Consider the following 21,565-nt stretch of genomic DNA (forward strand, 5'->3'; position numbering starts at 1 on the left):
TGTGTGTGTGTGTGGTGGGAAGATGCCACCAGTCATCAAGCACTTGAGTCATCCTTACCCAAAGTCTTTTTTCCCTTTGTTATTTAGAATTGGAACTTTCCGAGCCTGAGGAGGGCCCTAACAATGAAGAGACCAGCGGGGGCATTGAGTTTCTGGCCAGTGTCACTAAGGATGTAGCCTCTGACTCTAGGGCAGGTGAGATGGGAGAGATGTCCCTGCCACCCAAGGGAGCTTGGTCACTGAAGGAGGAACCAAAGGCTTGGGGAGGATAAGAATTGGTCTTGGAGTTGTCACCTCTTCCACCTAGATGTCTTCCCAGGGCAGATGGGCAAGTCTATCTGGAAGAACAGGCCAAATCTGAGAGAAGGGCGGTGTCACTGAACTTGTATGGATTGGATGAGGTCTCAGATGTGAAGGGAAGGTGTAGGATGAGGGTTAAATCTCTGACCATCCAGGTCACTCTGAAGGTGGCACCCACAGAGGACCTGACACAGTCACCAGCACAGAGCCACACACATAGCCTCCTGCTGCCCCTGAGAGGACTTCCTAGAGTTTGACCAGCTGCCCTTTCTCTTAGGAATTGATAACCCCGTGTTCTCCCCTGATGAGGACCTGGACCCAAGCATCCTCTCCAGGGTGCCACCCTGGCTGTCCCCTGGGGAGACTGTGGTGCCCTCCCAGAGGGCCCGTGTCCAGATTCCCAACTCTCCCAGCAACTTCCGCCGCCTGACACCATTCCGGCTCAGCAACAAGTCAGTGGATTCCTTCCTGCTGGCTGATGGCCCTGAAGAACAGCACCAACCCGCTCTCCCTGAGTCCACACACATGTAACTGGCTTCTTCCTCTAACACCTGCTTTCTTCCCAGCTGTTGCTTCAGGCCTTTCTCCTGGACCTGCACCTTTTTCAGACTTTCCAGCAGCTTTCTTCACTCTGTAGATGCTGTCTTGGCCATCTCTCCAGCTGTGTACTTCTTAGGAGACTGGTGGAGAACTCCCATTTGAGTCTGTGTCTCTAGCTAATGTGTAGTATCCAGATAGATTTAAGGGCCTGGTGTGGTGGTGTATTCCTATAACCCCAGCATTTACAAGAGAGGTAGGAGGACTAAGGGTTTGAGGCTAGCCCAGGCAATGGTATAGAGATATCCAATGGTCAGGCCTCAGGTTCGTTTCAGATGAAAATGAAAGTGTTTTTCTGTCTGGTGAACATTTGCAGAGGCCTTTTATCAGTCTAGTGGAAAATGAAATGGAGCACACTCCTTTACAATTGGAGATCCTGGCTAGCCCTGCTGGCAAGGCCTGGTAACACATTAGATATATAAACAGTGGCTCCAGTTCTGAAATGATATAGCAGGAACAGGACACTTGTGTGGTCCCAGTGCTCTTCCACCTGCTTGCTCTGTCTCTGGCCTTGCCACCCTCTTCTGCTCTTTTGACAGGGTTTCCCTGTGTAGCCCTGGCTGTCCTGGAACTAGCTCTGTAGTCTAGGCTGTCTTGGAACTCAGAAATATGCCTGCCTCTGCCTCCCTGAGTCCTGGGACTGTAGGTGCACGCCACCACGCCCACTTCTTTTCCTCTTTCTTAAATTCCACTGTTTTAAGCAGAGCCTTGTGTGCCTCTAGGCTGTGACAGGTTTCTGGGGTAAAACTGTAGTACCAGAAGTAGGTCTGGCACTGCCATCCCTTCTAGAGGGGGCTGCTGTGAAGGGCAGGGTTTGAAAGGGCAGAACATCGGAAGTGACACAGATCTGCTGGCTGCACCGTGCACAGCTGCCTAGAAAGGCTGGACACTGGCTGGAACTCCCTGCGACTCTGCAGTAGTGCACAGCAGAAAATGCCTTGCACGTGAGCCGGAAGTCCCCTATCCATGGGCAGGCCTAGTTTCAGGCAAGCCACAGAGGAACAGCAAAGTTAGGGGGAAAGGAATCCTGGCTGAGTACAGGTTTCTGTAGGTCAGTGTTGGACTGGTAGCCTCTGACACCCTGTCTTCCCGCAGGTGACACAGGCTCTGACACACCGCTTACCGGGCGCTCGTCCCCTCGTCGGCCGTCCGCTGCTTCCCAGCAGCCCTTGCTCCCCCCACGACTCGCCCGCCCTCGTGCCCTGAGCCCAGCCCCACCTGAGCGCATCTCCTCAGCCACTTTTGCCTCTGGTGAACCCGGGGCGGAGCCGGAGCACAGGGCCCTACCCAGTGCGCATGCTCGCTCGGCGGCTGCGCGCCGGGTACACAGTAGGCGCTCCTTCCAGAGGCCTCGTCCGCGCAGACGCCCAGCTCTGCTAAAGCTCGCTTCTCTTCCGGGCTCTACAGAACTGCCGCCACACGCTCTGGAGCAAGAGGAGACGCCGCTGTGATTGCTGCCTGTACGGTAGCCCAGCTCCGAGGGTCTCCTTCAGGTGGCCCCTCCCCTGCCAGCGAGGGAGTCTAGGACGAATCTTTTCATCCATGTGGTGTCGCCAAGATACCACACTGCTTCCTGCCATCTTCTTGCCCTGGGTCAGTCCCTAGGGCTCTGAGGTGCTGCCTCCCTGTCCCCACCCCCAAGGCAAACACTTGTTTGCCTCCCTTCCTCAGAGAGGAAGAAGACCCCCGAGAGGCCTCTGGCGAATTAATACTGCTGGTAAAAATGAAGGTCTCAAAAGATTGAGATTCCTGGGAGTGACACCGCTCAGATCATCCTCGTCCTAAATGGGCAGCAAGGTTCTTGTGCATGCCCAGAAATATACACCCCCGAGGCTCCTATCTGACCCCCTTCCAAGTTAGTTCTCCATACTGTCCTACCACCTTGTGTCTTGTAGGATCAGCTGCAGAAATATTTGTTCCAGGTTTGGCTCCTCTAGCTCAGACTTTCCCTGTGCAGCTCCTCCCAGCCAGGGCCTTGCCCGCACAAACAAGTTGTCTGGCCTGAGCTGTCCTGAAGTTGGGAACACTGCTGCTGATGGCTAGGCTGGCTGGGCCAGGGCACTAGAGGGGGTCCAGAGGAAACCTTGGTCAGAACTATAGCCAGCTCTCTGGCTCCATCTGCTGAAGGCAGGGGAAACCTCATGCAGGTGCCCACTGTCTGGGCTTTTCCCCTGTCCCCAGGACTTCAGGGCCTAAACCTTAGAGTGCCATCTCCCTGCAGTGGTAAGAGGGTGGGCCCTCATCAGAGGTCCAGTCTTGGAAGAGTTTTGCACACTGTAAATCTGGCCTACACCACAGGGGCTCACCTGAGGGATACTGAGATGGGGCTAAAGGTGGACTTAGGGACCTCCTGGAGACTTCTGAAACAAACCACTCAGGTCTCTGCTCAGGAAACTAAATACCGTGTCTCAGGAACAAGGTTGACAGTTACCTTCAGAGGAGTCACAGGAAGGTCCACTGATGTGTATCAATGCTGCAGTTGAATCATAGATAGGAAGGCAGTTAAGAGAAATGAATGAAAACAAAGCAAGTTTGCTCAACATACTGCTTTGTGCTTCAGAGTGTCATTCCCCAACTGAACCAGTCAGTTCGCTGTTGATTGGAGCGCTCAGACTCCGCCGTAAGATGCTCACCATTTGGTTTCTGCGGCCCTTCTCCCTTACTGCATTTGACCATTTCTGAATTGAAGTCCAGCCACTGTGCAATGACTTGGCCAATAATTTCATCAGACTTCTCTGACAGTGCCGTTGGAGTACCTCTGAGATAAGGCTGTGCCTGGCTACTGTACCAGGGGGTGGTTCTGAGAGGCACCTCTCAGCCCAGCTTTGCAGACAAGTTTCTCATACCTGCCTGTGCCAGGACACTGCCTTAACACCTCACTTGATCTGCTGGACATGGAGTCTAATTCCCACTACAGAATTAGAAGCCAACTCTGACTAGACAGTGCCTCAACAGCTGTCACCTTGCACCAGATACCCAGAGATACCAAAGCTAGCAGCCAGGTAATGAATCTATGGAACCTCTTGACACTCTGTCCCGTGTTTTAGCTGTGCACAGGGCATGTCCTTTGAGCTGTGAAATATGCCACTGGGCATAGCCACATGTAATCAGTTTTGACAAGAAAACCTCATTCACAAAAACCCATTTCCTGGGATTAGATGACACGGTGGCTACATTTCATGGTTGAGGACCCTCTTGTTCTTGTCATTGTTGTACAATAGAATAGAAAATCCTATGAATGTATTTCCTTAGGAAAACTGTTGTAAAAGTTTTTTATTAGAGAGAATTTCTATTTATTTAATACTGAACTTTGACCAACTTTGTGGTACTACAAAGTATAAAAATTTAGGAAATTTGTATTTCCACTTCTGTATTTTCTTGAAAATAATTTTATTACAGTGTTCAATATGCTATGTATTACTGATCTTTTTATGAAAGGAAATTTAAGTTTCATCAAAGCTAGAAATATATTTTGAGTGGTTGAAATTGTGCATTGATGTCATGAACATAATCATAGTTGAATTTTGTTTAATTTTGATCACAGAATACTGGTGCCTTAAAATGCAGCTAATTTGGGCAGCATCTGCACAGAGTCCATCAGCAAAACTGCAACGACTGCTTGTTGAAGTCTATTAAAAACATTTCAAGGCATTCTGGTGCAAACTTTGTTTATAAATGAAAAGTCCTGCCCAGGATAATTTAAAGAGCACTTTATTATGCACTGAGATTGAGATCAACAGATGGTATATTTCTGAGGTCACCCTATTAGGGGTGGGAATAGGACATCTAAAGCCCCAATTTAGCATCTCTGATATGAAACAGATCAGATTGCTTCTTGTGGCTGACTGGACAATGGGTAGTTTAGACAGCACCCACCATGGCTGAGGTGCTACAAAGATCAAACTGCGTGAGAAGGAATGGTGGGAAAGGGCACCAAGCCTGGTGGCCAAGAAGGGTCTCTGTGGGTGGAGACAAGGACAGTGCAAGGCAGAGGTGTGTGGTGGAACTTGTTAAACATCAGGTCTGGAGGTCCTGCAACACATTTTAAAATCACATTTAAAATTGCATATCAAAGCAGATTCCCCAGAGACTGGCTGTTTACAAGAGGAATCTCAACAGTTATAGTCATCTCAGGGTGGCTATAATGAGTATACTAGCAAAAGCACACACACTGGGAGACTCAAAGTCTGTTTCATGCCTTAGAGGCAGAAATGAAGGTCAGGGGTTGGGAAACAAGTCCTCCCTGGCCTCTTCTTGGATTTAAGGCTGCCAGCTCTCTCCTCAAGTACTCACACTGTTTCCATGTGACTTCATCAGATGATATACATCACACTGCAATTATTCCACCTTCAACCCAAGTCTGAGTCAAGATTCTAAGGTTAAGACCTCAACCTTTTCAGGGGTCACAATTCATCCCAATGCAGTAAGAAAGGAAGTGACCTGTAGGCATACTTTTATTTTGGTTTCTTCAGCCTCTACCTCCCTTCCACCCCGCCCCCCAATACAAGATAGGGGAGAAAGAGCGCTAGTGGGGAGAAGGGGCAAAGGTCTCTAGTTACGTCCAGCTTGTTAGGGTTGTCAGGAAATCCAGCAGTCACAGCAGCAGCTTTCTTCCTTTTGGGGGGCATCCCCTGAAGCATCCTTTTCCTCTCTTTGAGCTCTGGTCTTTATACCCTCTCAAGAGTCCTCAAAATTAAACTGCAGCTAGCAAAGACCATGCTCGTCTCTGAGCCACAGCCACACGAGGCAGTTACCAGCTGTGGATAAACTAAAAGCAACATCCCACACTTGGGATTAAAACGAAAGCATGTTTACATAACATAACTGAGTTTTTAAAGAAGCCAAAACGTCCATTACAGTGACCCAATGTGGCTGTTTGTTCAGCTTTCTCTCACTCTGGATTAAAGGACTTTGTTGAGGTGGCCTGGTTCTGGCAATCTGCACCCAAGTGCCCAGAATGTCCATCCTTTCCTTCTTTAGAGGAACCTCAACCAGCAACCTGATTTGTATATCAAAAGATAGGAAGAAAGGAGGATGAAACAGCATCTCCGGGCTGCCTCTCCATCTCCCTGGTGACCCAGCATAACTTGGAACATCTACTCATGCTGGACCCACTAAAGTCAATGTGATGGGCTGAATAAAAATGGCCTCCATAGGCTCAGATATTTGAAAGCTTAGTGACCTGGGAGTGGAACTATTTGAAAGGATTGGGAGGTATGACCTTGTTGAAGAAGTATGTCATAGGGTAGGTTAAAGCCCAGCCCAGCCCAGAGTCAGTCAAGTCTCTCTCCAACTCTCCCTCATCCGTGTGTGTGTGTGTGTGTGTGTGTGTGTGTGTGTGTGTGTGTGCCTGCCTACAGAACAGCTCTCAGCTAGTGCTCCAGCACCTGCTTGCATGCTGCTTTGCTCCCCTCCATGATGATAACGGTCTAAACCTCTGAAACTTCAAACAAGCTCCTAATGAAACGCTTTTTAAAACAACAGTTGCCTTGGTCATGGTGTCTCATGACTAAGATAGTCAACAGTCAAGGGCCTTTGCTAACGTGGAAGACACCCTTTCATGGAGTTAAGAGCTTATTTCGTGGAACCAATACCTTAAAACACTTTCCTGTCTGGCATGCGGCAACTATACATCAAGAAGCAGACACTATGAGGTGCTCTATGTGGCACAACCCAGTCACCGGAAAAGCCTATCCAATCCTGTACATAGGTGTCCTCTACAAAGGTCCTTAGTCACAGCTTCCCTGCTATCACACTGGATGCTGTCTATCCACCAGCACACAGCCTGCTACTACCCCTTGACTTCTAGCAATCCCTATCTTGTCTCCACGATCCCACTACCCACTGTTTAGGAATATGATTTTCCATGTCCTCTGCTGACCTCTTAGACATAAGCAGCAGCCTGCAGTAGGAAGTCTCAGTGGAGGCACAAGCACCTTTTGTCACTACAAGGGTCACTGCTACTGGTCAATACTTCTCAGTGCACATTTAAAGAGCATGCCCAGCTGTCATTCACACTGAGCAGATTGTTGAGCAGGCCTGTATCAACGCAATACCATCCAGGCCCTCTAGGAAATCCATGTTTCTTCTGAGTCCCAGAGAAACTTTTACTTAGTTCCACTTAGAAAAAGGGTTATTTGTGAACTTTTTTATACCTTGTTAAGAACGAAATAAAAGCAGAATGTTAACACTGACATTAAGAATAGAAAGAAAATATTTCATTAGTCTACACATTCATGGACAGCCATGTGGTACACGGCCTAGGAAATAGGACAGACCCTACCAGGCCTTCCACTGTTTGATGTAGGCAGTCCCTGGAGGTCTGGAAGAAGGAAGAGATGACAACCATCCATTATATGGAGAGTTGTGGACAGCCAGAAAGGAAGAAAGACCAGGGCATGGAGAGGACAGGAACTCCACAAGGAGAGCAATGGATCCAAAAAATCTGGACACAGGAGTCTTTTCTGAGACTGATACTCCAACCAAGGACCATGCATGGATATAACCTAGAACCCCTGTACAGATGTAGCCCATGGTAGTTCAGTGTCCAAGTGGGTTTCATAGTAATGGGAACAGGGACTGTCTCTGACATGAACTGATTGGCCTGCTCTTTGATCACCTCCCCCTCAGGGGGGTGCAGCCTTACCAGGCCAGTCCTGATGAGACCTGATAGACTAGGATCAGAAGGAAGGGGAGGAAGACCTCCCCCATGGACTTGGGGAAGGGCATGGGTGGAGAACAGGGAGGGAGGATGGGAATGGAAGAGGAGGAGAGAGGGAGCTACAGGTGGGATACAAATAAATAAACTAATTAATAAAAATAAAAAAAAAAGAATAAAAAAAAAGCCTGAAAAAAAAAACAAAACACCAAAAACAAACAACAAAGAAAGAAAGCAAGCCCAGGGCAGATGATCCCCAGAGACTGCTCAGGACTACTCAGTGGTCAGCTGAGACCTGATGACTGGTAGCTTCTGAATATGTCTGACCACAACCAGTCAGAACAACCTACAACTAGGAATGAAAAGCATCCACACTTTCCTTTAATTAAGTGGCAAAGGGATGAGGGAGGGAGGGAGGGACTGGGAGGGAATGAGGGATCGGGACAAGGCTGGGATATAGAGTTAATAAAATGTAACTGATAAGAAAAAATAAAATTAAAAAAAAAAAAAAACAAAAAACAAACAAAAAATTAAGTGGCAAAGGTTTAAAGTGTGTTAACTAAGCAGAGCAGGACCTCAGCAGGGAAGAACAGGTGATGCCCACTACACATCTTTTCTTTCACAATGACAAGTGACCAAGAGGGTTTCATAGCAGGGCACAGTGTGATGCCACAGAAGACAGGAAAGGGTAACTGACACCATATGGGGCACCTAGACAAGGACTTCTGTTTTAATACACTTCTTAGGGTGGCAACAGGAAAGCCATACAGTAAAGACACCCAGGGCAGTGAGGAAAGCAGGGCTACTTAAGGAGCTTTGCCACGTTCAGACTGGGCACAACAATCTCCTTAAAGATGGGCACATAGTTGGGGCTTGCTTGCATGGGGCCTTGCTCCAGAGTCTCCATGATGGTCTGTTTCATGTCCCGGCTGGCATCTCCTCGCACCGCCAGCAGTGCACCAATGTGGTCATCCCTGTGGGAGAGAAGTCAGCATGAGCCTCCATCTTCTGTCAGCTCCCTCAGTCTCCACAGGTGCCACTAACAGGGTAGGATATTGACAGCCACAAAGGACATCTCTTCTTTTACAGAAGAGATATACCCAAAATTTCACCTTACTTTCTTCCTGAAAAATGTAAAGAACTGTTAAAATTCTTTTCTTTTAACTACTGGTGTCACGAATGCCTAACCAGGGAAGAGGGACTCTGGAGGGCTTAGGACTCTTGCTCTTCTGACAGTGTCAATGAGACAACTTTGCCTTACTTACCCTTAAAGGAAGTGGCAGGGTCCTGGAGTGGAGGTCACAAAGGCAGGGTCTGAGGCCTGGAGCCAGCACAGCAGGTAGAGGGATATGGAGAAGATACCCCTTTCCCTCAGCCTGATACTGAGTGCACATATATATGAGGAAGTCCAGGCCACATACAAGTCAGCTTTCATTCTTAGATCATGGGATTTAAAATCACCTTTCAGACCACTCCAGGGATCACAACCTTCCCTACTTTACTTATCAAAGATCTAACACTCAGTCCTTCCCAACACCACCTACCTAGTACAGTTAGCTTTGCCTTCTGACTACTACTCTCTTAGGCAAAGGAGTCTGGCTACAAGGCAGGTGTGCAAACCTCAGCCAGACTCTGCTGAGGTAGAGATGGTGGGAGGCTGCTCAGATGACTTCTTGTTGCACCCTCACTGCCACAGGCCCGACAATCTTTCTCTTTACATTTATTTGACATACATGCTCTTTCTGACTCCTGATACTCACTGCTTATCTTAAGGGCAGTAGGAATGGCCTGTTGTGTTACGTGCTGACAGAAAGATGCTCAGCCTTTACCTGATATCTGGATATTTGCTGACCAGTGTTGAGACTTCTAGGTAGAGGAGAGAAGGGTCCGTGAGCTTAATAACCTCTGCCACTGCAACAATGGTATCACAGTGTCCATCTGCATCCTCACCAAATCCCTGGAAAACAGCAGCAGGGTGAGGGACAGCCCTAAAAACTATGTCCTGCAGTAGTCCCAATTTGATCTTGACATCTCCAAACATGTTTTCAGGCTGTGGACTTTGTTCTTCCATGTAAATACCCCAAGATTCATTCTGACCAAGGATCAGGGGACAATCTCATGAGGTGATTTGATTAGTCATTACTTAGTTTCTAGACAGGAAAATGTGAGGAATATCTAGTCATGGCCACTTGAGCCAAAGAGTTAGGTTATTGGGTAGCAACAAGAATCATAGAGAACAAAAAGTTGAGGGCAAAGGGACATGAAGAGATATATTATTCTATGATGTTACACATGGGTTGCTGCCAGAAAAGTCTTGAGAGTTGCCTTGAAAAGTATCAGCCTTTGTGGAAATTCACGTATCAATTGTGAAGCTAGGCAGGCTCTGGCCCCAGAACCTCCTCTTGATAAACAGAACTAGCCAGCCACTGGCTCCTGATGTTGCTTGATCCCATTATCTTGCCTCAACAGTCCAGGCATAGACACCAAAAGCAAGCTACTAGGTAACACAACACTGTAACCTGAGATCCACCATCCCTGAGCCTATGGCTTCAATACTCACAGATGCCAGCCTCCGGAAGAGGAAGCGGAGCTGTTCAGCCTCTCTGACCATCTTCTCAGCACCCTCCTTGCGTTCTTCAGCACTCCGAAAAGAGATACGCTTCTGCATGACAGCCCGCAGGTACTCCACTACCACGCGCCTGTGCGCCTCAGCTGTCATTCTCTGGGGAAAAACACCTTGTCAGTTGCAGATTCCACAGTGCTAGAACACACATTTGTTCTCATCGAACCTAAGATGACCTGCAAACAGGCTGGTGTATGTCCTTCTGATTTCCAACAACTTAGTTGGATTTTTTTTCCTGTTGAGACATGGTTTAGCTATATAGTCCAGGCTTGCCTCAAACTCACAATCCTTTTGCACCTGGCCATATATTTGGTGGGATTTTAAAGTAAGTATGTTAAATTAAACATACCTGAATTTCACCAGCAAGTTTTCGAATCTCCTAACTGTACATAGTGACAGGAGTTATGATAGGCCAGCTGGCAAGCACAGCATGTACACAGAGGCAAGAAGGCTGCACATAACCTGGGCAGCCTTAATGCTTACACTCTGTCCAAAAATCAGAGAGCTTTAAGTCTTTGGGAGAACTTGCTTCCAGTACCATTTTTCTAGGGACACTAAATTATCTACAAGCGAGCTTTGGTGACTCCAGTTAACAAACATCAGGCTAGCACTTGCTTGATGTGTGCCCTAGCCCTGGTACCAGCTCCTTTAGAGGTTCCAACTCTGCCTAATCCTGAGGCTCTCAACCAACACAAAGTAGAGCTGCAGTAGAACTGCCTGAGCCAGACAAACTTTGACCTCATGGACTGATAGGCTGTCTTAGCATGAAGAGGTTAGCAGAGATGAAGCTCAAACAGCAGTATGTCATTCACAGGCAGCCTCGGATTGGTAGAAAAAACCAAAACAACAACAACCTGCACCCTCAGCTAAAACAAAACAAAACCACAGGCCAAATATCTTGAGAATCTTCAGGAAAGACTTAAATGAGAAAAGAAACCTTTGGGGCATTACAAAGCCAAGAAAAAGTTGAGAACCAACATGGTAGAGGTAGCAGAAAAGCTGGCTTGTTGAAGAGATCAGATTCCCTTATGGAAGTGATAGAGCCTTACTGAAGTAGATACTTAACTCAGTAAGAACCCTTAATTGTACTGATGTAATGGCTGGTGGCTGTAGCCTCTCTATTGGAATCTGCTCACCGTCAGCGAAGTGGGCTATCGTCCCTGGTCCAAAATGGAGACTCACACATAACCACTATCACACTGGACTTCCACACGACTCCCAGAAAGACAAAGGAACATACGACATTAATTAAATCAAGCTGTAAGCAGGCTGAGACTGGAGCTAAGACATGGCCAAAAGTGTATATAATTTCCTCAAATAGCCTCCATCATTGAGACCCATCTTCTACACATGAAATAAAAACCAGAGACCACAAACATACTAGGAGACAGCTCTCCAGATGCTACAACAATCGAGGGCCTGGGCCAGTTCACACACCCCTTGGACATCTACATGGTCCCAGACAGCTGCCCAGACCAGGAATGTCCCCATTGTCTCTAAAAGTAATATGACCAATGGACATATTGGTCACCTACCCCTGCATGACCACCAACCCAGACACAGCACTCAGTGGCAGCATGGGTTGGGACTTCACCATGGCCTTAGGTGGCAGGGCTGGCTGCTCACAACAGTTCATCTCTCTGCCTTCTCTTTATCTCCCACCTGTCATCAAACAGTGGCTCCTGCTGCCAGTGGGCCACACAACTGGCAGGCCTTTGGATGTCTTCCCCCTTGATGCCTATTGGCATGACAGCAAGCGGGCCTCTGCGTCTGGGTGGGTCTTTGGATGTCTTCCTCCTCCAGGGCTTTGCTACATGGTGGCAGGCAGGCCTCTGCATGTCCACCACCTGCCCTTGCTGTGCTGAGGCAAGGCAGGTCTCTATATTGGCCCCGCCCCCTGCCCTGCCTCACCACATGGCACTGTGGTGGGAAAGTCACTTTTATAGCTAACTTTCAGAATAATTTTCATGCTCTTGGGGTATGAAAAGATTCTTTAGGATCCCTCTCCAAAAAAAAAAAAAGTAACTATTAAAAAAGGAGAAAAGTGAGGGGGGGTCAAGATGGCGGCGCCGGGAGAGCACTGTGTCTGTGAAGCGGGACAGCATTCTCCGTGCAGCGACCAGGAGACTGAACTCTGGGCCCTAAAACTACAGCGATCGTGTTTCCCAGGTGAGGGGAGGCTCCCACGGCATGGGAATCGGTCAGGTCCACTCTCGGCTGCCCAGCCAGAACCCGGAAGAGATCCCAGGTAACTCAGGCACTGGGTCTCGGGGCTGGAGCTGCACGCCTGCATATCCCGATCACTTTCCCAGGCTGATCGGTGGGCACAAGGGTGCCAGAGACTGGGAGTCCCAGTCTCAAGAAAACCCCACGGGGAAGGAAAGTTGCGAGTCTGATCACGGGTCACCCAGTCTTTCCCTGGAAGGTCTCCCTGACCTCGGGTACCCGCTGCCATCACAACTGAGCTCCCGCCGCGCTCGGAGAGTGACTGCGCGCCCAGCTCACCAGTACAGACGAGCTGTGCGCCCCAGTGCAACAGAGACTGGGAATCCCTGTCCGGAGAGGGCCCCACAGGGAAGGAAGAAACCGTGCTGCTTGGGTCACCTAGGCTTTGCCTGGGGAAAGTCTCGAAGACCGCAGACAGGCGAGTACGCCCAGCCATCACGGATCCCGGCCCAAGCAGGGAGCACAGAGTTATTGGGAACCCAGCTCCCGCAGACTAGCAGGCGGGCGCACGCGCCGCCAGCCCAGAGACCTGCTTTGCACCAACTACTCCTTACAGACAGAACTGTGTGCCCCAAGACACCAGAGTCTTGGAGTCACTGTCTGGAGAAACCCTCACAAGGAACAAGGAACGAAGCAAAGGGGACGGACTTAGGCAACCCAGTATATCCCTGGAAAGGTCCCACAGACTGTCCCAACCCAGGGACCTGCTGTGCCCCAGATAGCCTGCTGTTACCAGGAGAGCAATACTCACCCGCCACAGATTACCTCTTGGGTTCTGGGGTACAGAGCCCCAACCTCAGACCTACAAAAGACCAGGAACCCTGAGATCAACCCCCAGATAATGCTCCAAGGGGCATTATCCCTAACAAAACTGACCAAACCACAGGATGCACAGGTTACAGCAGCTGATCACTAAATTTACAGCAAGAAACCCAGAAGCAGGGCAGCTGTCTCCAGGACTTCTCCCAGTGAGAAGAGAGTCCTCTCAGCCAATAAGGACCACAGTTACCACCCAGGTCTCTATGCCTGAGGTGAGCTGTAGCAACTCCTAAAAAACACCAGCCATCCAGTGACTATACCCAAAAAGCTGAGAAGGCTTCCTTCAGGAAAAACCATCTTCCTGCCAAAGGGATTCTCTCCACCACCGGAGTCCAGGAACAACCAGAAACTAACTTCAAACACCTAAGATAGCCCAATGGGTAGAGGACAGCATAAAAGTTCAACCAACAAAAGCCAGAGCAATATGGCATCTCCAGAACCCAGTTATCCAGGGGCAAATAGCCCTAGACACACCAGTATAATTGAAATTCAAGAAGATGACCTAACATCTATGCTCATGAAGAAGATAACAGAGGAAACAAATAAAATACGAAAAGAAATAGAGGAAGCTGCAGCCAAACAGTTTGTGGCCTTTAGAGAGGAAATGCTTAAATCACTGAATGAAATAAAAGAAACAGAGGATTGTTCAAACAAACAGCTGAAGGAATTGATGGAAAAACATGAAAATACAGTCAGACAGGTGAAGGAAACCAACAAAATGGCTCAAGACCCGAAGATAGAATTGGAAAAATTAAAAAAACACAAATAGAAGAAACTGTGGAGAGAAAGAACTTAGGGAAGAAAGCAGGAACTACAGAGGTTAGCATAACCAATAGGCTACAAGAAATGGAAGAAAGAATCTCAGGTGGGGAAGATACAATGGAAGAAATAGATGTATCTGTCAAAGAAAATGTTAAATCTAAAAAATTCCTGACACAGACCATCCAAGAAATTCAAGACAACATAAAAATTCAAAACCTAAGAATAATAGGAATAGAGGAAAAAGAAGATTCCCTGCACCAAGGCCCAGAAAATATTTTCAACAAAATCACTGAAGAAAATTTCCCCAACTTAAAGGAGAGGCCAATAAGAATACAAAAGGCCTACAGAACACCCAATAAATTAGATCAGAAAAGAAAATCCTCCTGCCACATAATAATCAAAACCGTAAGTATACAGAACAAAGAAAAAATACTAAAAGCTGCAAGAGAAAAAGGCCAAGTAACATATAATGGCAAACCCATTAGAATCACACCAGAGACTATGAAAGCCAGAAGGGCCTGGACGGATATCATGCAGACTCTAAGAGAACACAGATGTCAGCCTAGGCTACTATACCCAGCAAAACTCTCAGTCCTCATAGACGGAGAAAACAAGATATTCAATGACAAAAACAAATTTCAACAATACCTACAAACAAATCCAGCATTACAGAAGACACTAGAAGGGAAAATACAACCCAAGAAAACGCTACATTCAAGAAAACACAGGAAATAAATAACCTCACTACAGTAAAACAAAAAGCAACCAAGCACACAACCGTATGACCACAGCCAACACCAAATTCAAAGGATCTAACAACCACTGGGCATTAATCTCTCTCAACATCAATGGACTTAATTCTCCAATAAAAAGACAAAGACTAACAGAATGGATGAGTAAACAAAACCCAGCAATCTGTTGTATACAAGAAATACACCTAAGTCACAAAGATAGACATTACCTGAGGGTAAAGGGATGGAAGACGGCTTTCCAAGCAAATGGATGCAAGAAGCAAGCAGGAGTAGCCATTCTAATATCTGATAAAATAGACTTTCAACCAAAATTAATCAAAAGAGATGGGGAAGGACACTTCATACTCATCAAGGGAAAATTCCACCAAGAAGACATCACAATCCTGAACATCTATGCCCCAAATACAAGGTCACCCACATGTGAAAGAAACATTGATAAAACTTAAACCACACATAGATCCCCACACACTAATAGTGGGAGACTTCAACACCCCACTCTCAACAAAGGACAGATCAACTAAACAGAAATTAAACAAAGAAACAATATCTCTAACAGAGGTCATGAATCAAATGGACCTAACAGACATTTACAGAACCTTACACCCAAACACAAAAGAATTTACCTTCTTCTCAGCACCTCATGGAACCTTCTCCAAAATAGACCATATAGTTGGTCACAAAGTGAACATCAACAGATACAAGAAGATTGAAATAATCCCTTGTATCCTGTCTGATCACCATGGAATAAAGCTGGACATCAACAACAACAGAAATAACAAAAAGCCTACACACACATGGAAACTGAACAATTTGCTACTAAATGACAGCTGGGTCAGGGAAGAAATAAAGAAAGAAATTAAAGTCTTCCTAGAACTCAATGAAAACGAAGACACAACATACCTAAACCTGTGGGACACAATGAAAGCAGTGCTAAGAGGAAAGTTCATAGCACTAAGTGCCTTCAAGAAGAAATTCGAGACAGCTCATTCAAGCAACTTAATGGCTCACTTAAAAACCCTAGAAAAAGAAGAAGCAGACACACCAAAAAGGAGTAGACGGCTAGAAATAATCAAACTCAGGGCTGAAATCAATCAATTAGAAACAAATAAAACAATTCAAAGAATCAATGAAACCAAGAGCTGGTTCTTTGAGAAGATCAACAAGATAGACAAACCCTTAGCCAAGCTAACTAAAAGGCAGAGAGACACCATCCAAATCAACAAAATCAGAAATGAAAAGGGGGACATAACCACAGACACTGAGGAAATCCAAACAATAATTAGGACTTACTTCAAAAGTCTATACGCAACAAAATTTGAAAATCTAAATGAAATGGACAATTTTCTTGATCGATTCCACTTACCAAAGCTAAATCAGGACCAGGTAAATCAATTAAATAGTCCTATATCCCTCAAGGAAATAGAAGCAGTCATCAAAAGTCTCCCATCCAAAAAAAGCCCAGGACCTGATGGTTTCGGTGCAGAATTCTACCAGACATTCAAAAAAGAGCTAACTCCAGTTCTCTTCAAACTATTCCACAAAATAGAAACAGAAGGAACATTACCAAACTCATTCTATGAAGCCACAGTCACCTTGGTACCTAAACCTCACGAAGACCCAACAAAAAAAAGAGAACTTCAGGCCAATCTCCTTTATGAACATTGATGCAAAAATACTCAACAAAATACTCGCAAACCGAATACAAGAACACATCAAAGATATTATCCACTATGACCAAGTAGGCTTCATCCCAGGTGTGCAGGGGTGGTTCAATATACGGAAATCCATCAATGTGATCCACCATATTAACAAACTGAAAGAAAAAAACCACATGATAATCTCCCTAGATGCTGAAAAAGCATTTGACAAAATCCAAGATCCATTCATGTTTAAAGTATTGGAGAGATCAGGGATACAAGGCACATATCTAAACATAGTAAAGGCGATATACAGCAAGCCTATAGCCAACATCAAACTAAACAGAGAGAAACTTAAAGCAATCCCACTGAAATCAGGGACAAGACAAGGCTGCCCACTCTCTCCATATCTCTTCAACATAGTTCTGGAAGTTCTTGCTAGAGCAGTAAGACAATTGAAGGAGATCAAGGGGATACAAATTGGAAAGGAAAAAGTCAAATTATCACTATTTGCAGATGATATGATAGTATACTTGAGTGACCCCAAAAACTCTACCAGGGAACTCCTACAGCTGATAAACACCTTCAGCAAAGTGGCTGGATACAAAATTAACTCAAAAAAAAGCAGTAGCCCTCCTGTATAAAAAAGACAAAAGGGCTGAGAAAGAAATTAGGGAAACAACACCCTTCACAATAGCCACAAATGACATAAGGTACCTTGGAGTAACCCTAACCAAGGAAGTCAAAGACTTGTATGAAAAAAATTTCAAGTCTCTGAAGAAAGAACTAGAAGAAGATATCAGAAGATGGAAAGATCTCCCATGCTCATGGCTTGGCAGGATTAACATAGTAAAAATGGCCATCTTACCAAAAGCAATCTACAGATTTAATGCAATTCCCATCAAATTACCAACACAATTCTTTACAGACCTGGAAAGAAAAATTCTCAACTTCGTATGGAATAACAAGAAACCCAGAATTGCTAAAACCATCCTCTACAATAAAAGATCTTCTGGAGGTAGATACCTCCAGATACCTTAAGATCAGGTAGATCCCTGATCTTAAGTTGTACTATAGAGCAACAGTTTTAAAAACTGCATGGTACTGGCATAGAAACAGAATGGTGGATCAATGGAACCGAACAGAGGACCCAGAAATAAACCCACACACTTATGGACACCATCTTTGACAAAGATGCCAAAACCATACAATGGAAAAAAGACAGCATCTTCAATAAATGGTGCTGGTCCAACTGGATGTCTACATGTAGAAAAATGAAAATAGATCCATACTTATCACCCTGCACAAAACTAAAGTCCAAGTGGATCAAAGACCTCAACATAAAACCAGACACATTAAATCGGCTAGAAAAAAAAAAAGTGGGGAATACCCTAGAACTCATTGGTACAGGAGAAAACATCCTGAACAGAACACCAACAGCACAGGCTCTAAGAGCAACAATCAATAAGTGGGACCTCATGAAACTGAAAAGCTTCTGTAAAGCAAAGGACACTGTCATCAAAACAAAGCGACTGCCTACAGATTGGGAAAGAATCATCACCAACCCTTTATCTGACAGAGGACTCATATCCAGTATATATAAAGAACTAAAGAAGCTGAAAAGCAGCAAACCAAGTAATCCACTTAAAAAATGGGGAACAGAGCTAAACAGAGAATTCTCAATAGAGGAATATCGAATGGCAGAGAAGCACTTAAAGAAATGCTCAACCTCATTAGCCATTAGGGAAATGCAAATCAAAACAACCTGAGATTTCACCTTACACCCATGAGAATGGCCAAGATCAAAAACTCAAGTGACAACACATGATGGAGAGGTTATGGAGAAAGGGGAACCCTTCTCCACTGCTGGTGGGAATGCAAACTCATACAACCACTCTGGAAAGCAATCTGGCGCTTTCTCAGACAACAAGGAATAGCGCTTCCTCAAGATCCAGCCATACCACTCCTAGGCATATATCCAAAAGAGGCTCAAGTACACAAAAAGGACATTTGCTCAACCATGTTTGTAGCAGCTTTATTTGTAATAGCCAGAAGCTGGAAACAACCCAGATGCCCCTCAACTGAAGAATGGCTGCAGAAATTGTGGTACATCTATACAATGGAGTATTACTCAGCAATGAAAAATAAGGAAATCATGATCTTTGCAGGTAAATGGTGGGACCTGAAAAGGATCATCCTGAGTGAGTTGTCCCAGAAGCAAAAAGACACACACGGTATATACTCACTCATATAGACATACAACATAGGACAAACCCACTAAAATCTGTGCGTCTAAAGAAACTAAGCAAGAGAGAGGACCCTAACTAAAACACTCAATCCCCATTCTGAAAGGCAAAGAGGATGGACATCAGAAGAAGAAGAAAACAGGAAACAACCTAAGAACCTGCTACAGAGGGCCTCTGAAAGCCAGAATAAGAAAACAGGAAACAAACTAGGAACCTGCCACAGAGGGCCTCTGAAAGCCTCTGCCCTGCAGACTATCAAAGCAGATGCTGAGCCTGATAGCCAACTGTCGGCAGAGTGAATGGAATTTTATGTAAGAAGTGGGAAATAGTAAGAGCTGGAGAGGACAGGAACTCCACAAGGAGAGCAACAGAACAAGAAAATTTGAACACAGGGATCTTCCCAGAGACTCATACTCCAACCAAGGACCATCCAAGGAGATAACCTAGAACCCCTGCACAGATGTAGCCCATGGCAATTCAGTGTCTAAGTGGGTTACATAGTAATGGGAAGAGGGACTGCCTCTGACATAATCTGATTGGCCTGCTCTTTGATCACCTCCCCCTGAGGGGGGAGCAGCCTTACCAGGCCACAGAAGTGGACAATGCAGCCACTCTGATGAAATCTGATAGACTAAGATCAGAAAGAAGGAGAGGAGGACCTCCCCTATCAGTGGACTTGGGGAGGGGCATGCATGCAGAAACGGGAGGGAGGGTGGGATTGGGAGGGGAAGAGGGAGGAGCTTATGGGGGGATACAAAATGAATAAAGTGTAATTAATAAAAAATTTAAAAAAGTTAAAAGAAATTAAAAAAAAATAAGCTTTAAATAGATAGACCAAAAAAAAAAAAAAAAAAAAAAAAAGGAGTAAAGTTTGACTACATTAAAATTAAGAGCAATGTTTCTCAAAAGAACATTCCAATCCAAGCTCATTATTTCACCTTCTTTAGATCACATCAATATTGGCACGTGATCATAAACAGAGCACTATTTTGACACTGAATTATAAACCAGATGGGAGGTAGGCTCAGTATTAAAACCCATTTGCTTACCTTTTTATATGGCTTTTTAATCTTGGCAAAGTCATTGAAATAGTCTTCTACAGTAACACAGATGATGTCCATAGCATTTGACCCTAACAGCCACTTCTTTGTCATCAGCTCGTTCAGATGTTGCTGAAAAGCACAAAGTGATCATGCAAATCTTCACCCGGCACAATGTCTGAGATGACCTGTACCTCAGAGTAGGCACTCTTTGGTGTGACAGAAATTTTCTGACTGTGGCAGTGATATACTCGTTAAAACAAAACCAAAAATCTGCTTTTACGTAATCTGCAGATTTGTACTTTACATTTGGGAGATTTATTTTATATATACAAGCCTTGTAAAAAGCATCACAAACAACAGGTTAGATATTGGTTTTTACATGTAATAGCAATCTATTATATGGGTATGTCATAATGTATCCACTCAATTCTTACACATATATATACATATACATGCGTATGTATATATACACGTATATACATATATATACACATCTGATACATATATATATACATGTGATACATTGTGATATATATATATATATATATGGATGTCTGGCTCATGTTTAGACTCTGGTAATTTTTTTCTGTGCAGAGGTCATTTTATATAAGGTCTGTTGTTGTTATTTTTAAATAACCCCAAAGATAAATATCTCTTCTTTTCTCAACTGGTATATATGTGGCCCACAAAGAGGCCAAGGGGGATACTGTGTCCTGTTCTATCACTCTCCACCTTACTCTCTTGAGACATGGTCTTAAACTAAACCTGTAGCTCACCACTTTGGCTACACTGGCTGGCCAGCAAGCCCCAATAGCCCTGTCTCTATTCCCCTGAGCTCTGGGGTTATGACCATGCTGGGAATATGAAAAAAAAGATTCTTTTGCAGCAAGACCCACAGATGGTCATAGTTCTACTTTTTAATGTCTGCTAATTCCTGATAAAGCATTTAACTATGCTGGTATCTATGTTCTAAGTGGCTGTATTTTTTATGGTACGTTACGTTTTTGCTATGAATGAAAATTATTTTGTTAATGATTTTGGGTGTGTTGTATGTTGGAATTTTATTCTAAAGTGAGGCTGATTTATATGACCTGTGTGCTCTCCGCTGGGGTTTGTTACAGGTTTCTACACACTTGACTTGTCATGTAACTTGCTACTCTGTTTGATGCCTGATATCTGTTGGAACCTTTATCCAAATTTGCCTAGGAAGGGTCCTGCATCATACAAGGCAGTCAGTGGCCCTCTGACTGTAGCTTAGTACATAAGGAAAGAAACATCTCAGCTCACATACAGCATCTACATGAGGCAGGTGACAGTGCATCCCAAAGATGATCATGAGACCCCGCCCCAAGCTCTAGCCCCAGGGGTGGAGGAGCCACACCTACCTCTAGATCCAGAAAGACCTCCTCTAGCAGACTGCTGCAGCCTTCCTTAGCAATGGCATCTAGAATCACATCCATGCTCAGCTGACTCACCCATAGGCTCTCCTCTGCTTCAGTTTTTAGGTACTTCTTTTTCAGACTAACGATGGATTCTCTGCAAGGAAACATCAAGGGCTCTGAAAAGTAAATACATGCTTGCATGCCCTCTGTCCCTCTCTGTCCTACACAGCACATACTTGAAAGTCTGGCAGTTATTGATGATGGCAATCATGTACTGTACATAACAGTGTGGGTGCTGCCGGTTTCTCAAATGCTCTTCTTTGTAAAGCTGAGCTTCATCTTTGTATCTGAAATTACATTGGGGAACCCCAAAGCTGTCTTTAGTGCCAGGCAGACACCATACCTGTCAGGGAACTCATATCACCACTTTTGGACCAGAGAAGTCTTTAAACACAAACACACTTCTGGACGGTCTATATTAATGGAAGAGGAGAGAATCAATCATGTTAAATGAATTTTT

General features: G+C 45.2%; 2 protein-coding genes across 5 annotated transcripts in view; one reads left to right on the forward strand and one right to left on the reverse strand.

The window, feature by feature from the left end:
- Slc9a3 (solute carrier family 9 member A3) overlaps window positions 1-4,540 on the forward strand; it is a 47,078-nt gene extending 42,538 nt beyond the window's left edge. Inside the window, exons 15-17 of one of the 2 annotated variants that reach the window (XM_055598040.1) lie at window positions 88-195; window positions 578-827; window positions 1,993-4,540. In XM_055598040.1, coding sequence (XP_055454015.1) covers window positions 88-195; window positions 578-827; window positions 1,993-1,996 — 362 coding nt within the window. In that variant the 3' untranslated portion in view covers window positions 1,997-4,540. Of the gene's footprint in view, window positions 1-87; window positions 196-577; window positions 832-1,992 lie in introns of those variants that run through there. The other variant, XM_055598041.1, reaches the window with a different exon arrangement.
- Window positions 4,541-8,258: 3,718 nt separating this feature from the next.
- Exoc3 (exocyst complex component 3) overlaps window positions 8,259-21,565 on the reverse strand; it is a 32,456-nt gene continuing 19,149 nt past the window's right edge. For all 3 annotated transcript variants that reach the window (XM_055597931.1, XM_055597933.1, XM_055597932.1), the window contains exons 8-13: window positions 21,282-21,392; window positions 21,049-21,199; window positions 19,670-19,792; window positions 10,116-10,277; window positions 9,385-9,512; window positions 8,259-8,529 (exon numbers count right to left, since the gene is read on the reverse strand). In XM_055597931.1, coding sequence (XP_055453906.1) covers window positions 8,358-8,529; window positions 9,385-9,512; window positions 10,116-10,277; window positions 19,670-19,792; window positions 21,049-21,199; window positions 21,282-21,392 — 847 coding nt within the window. In that variant the 3' untranslated portion in view covers window positions 8,259-8,357. The remainder of the gene's footprint in view (window positions 8,530-9,384; window positions 9,513-10,115; window positions 10,278-19,669; window positions 19,793-21,048; window positions 21,200-21,281; window positions 21,393-21,565) is intronic.

The sequence above is a fragment of the Psammomys obesus genome, unplaced genomic scaffold (assembly GCF_907164565.1).
Source record: "Psammomys obesus unplaced genomic scaffold, mPsaObe1.curated_primary_1811, whole genome shotgun sequence".
In the NCBI taxonomy this organism is placed as follows: domain Eukaryota; kingdom Metazoa; phylum Chordata; class Mammalia; order Rodentia; family Muridae; genus Psammomys; species Psammomys obesus.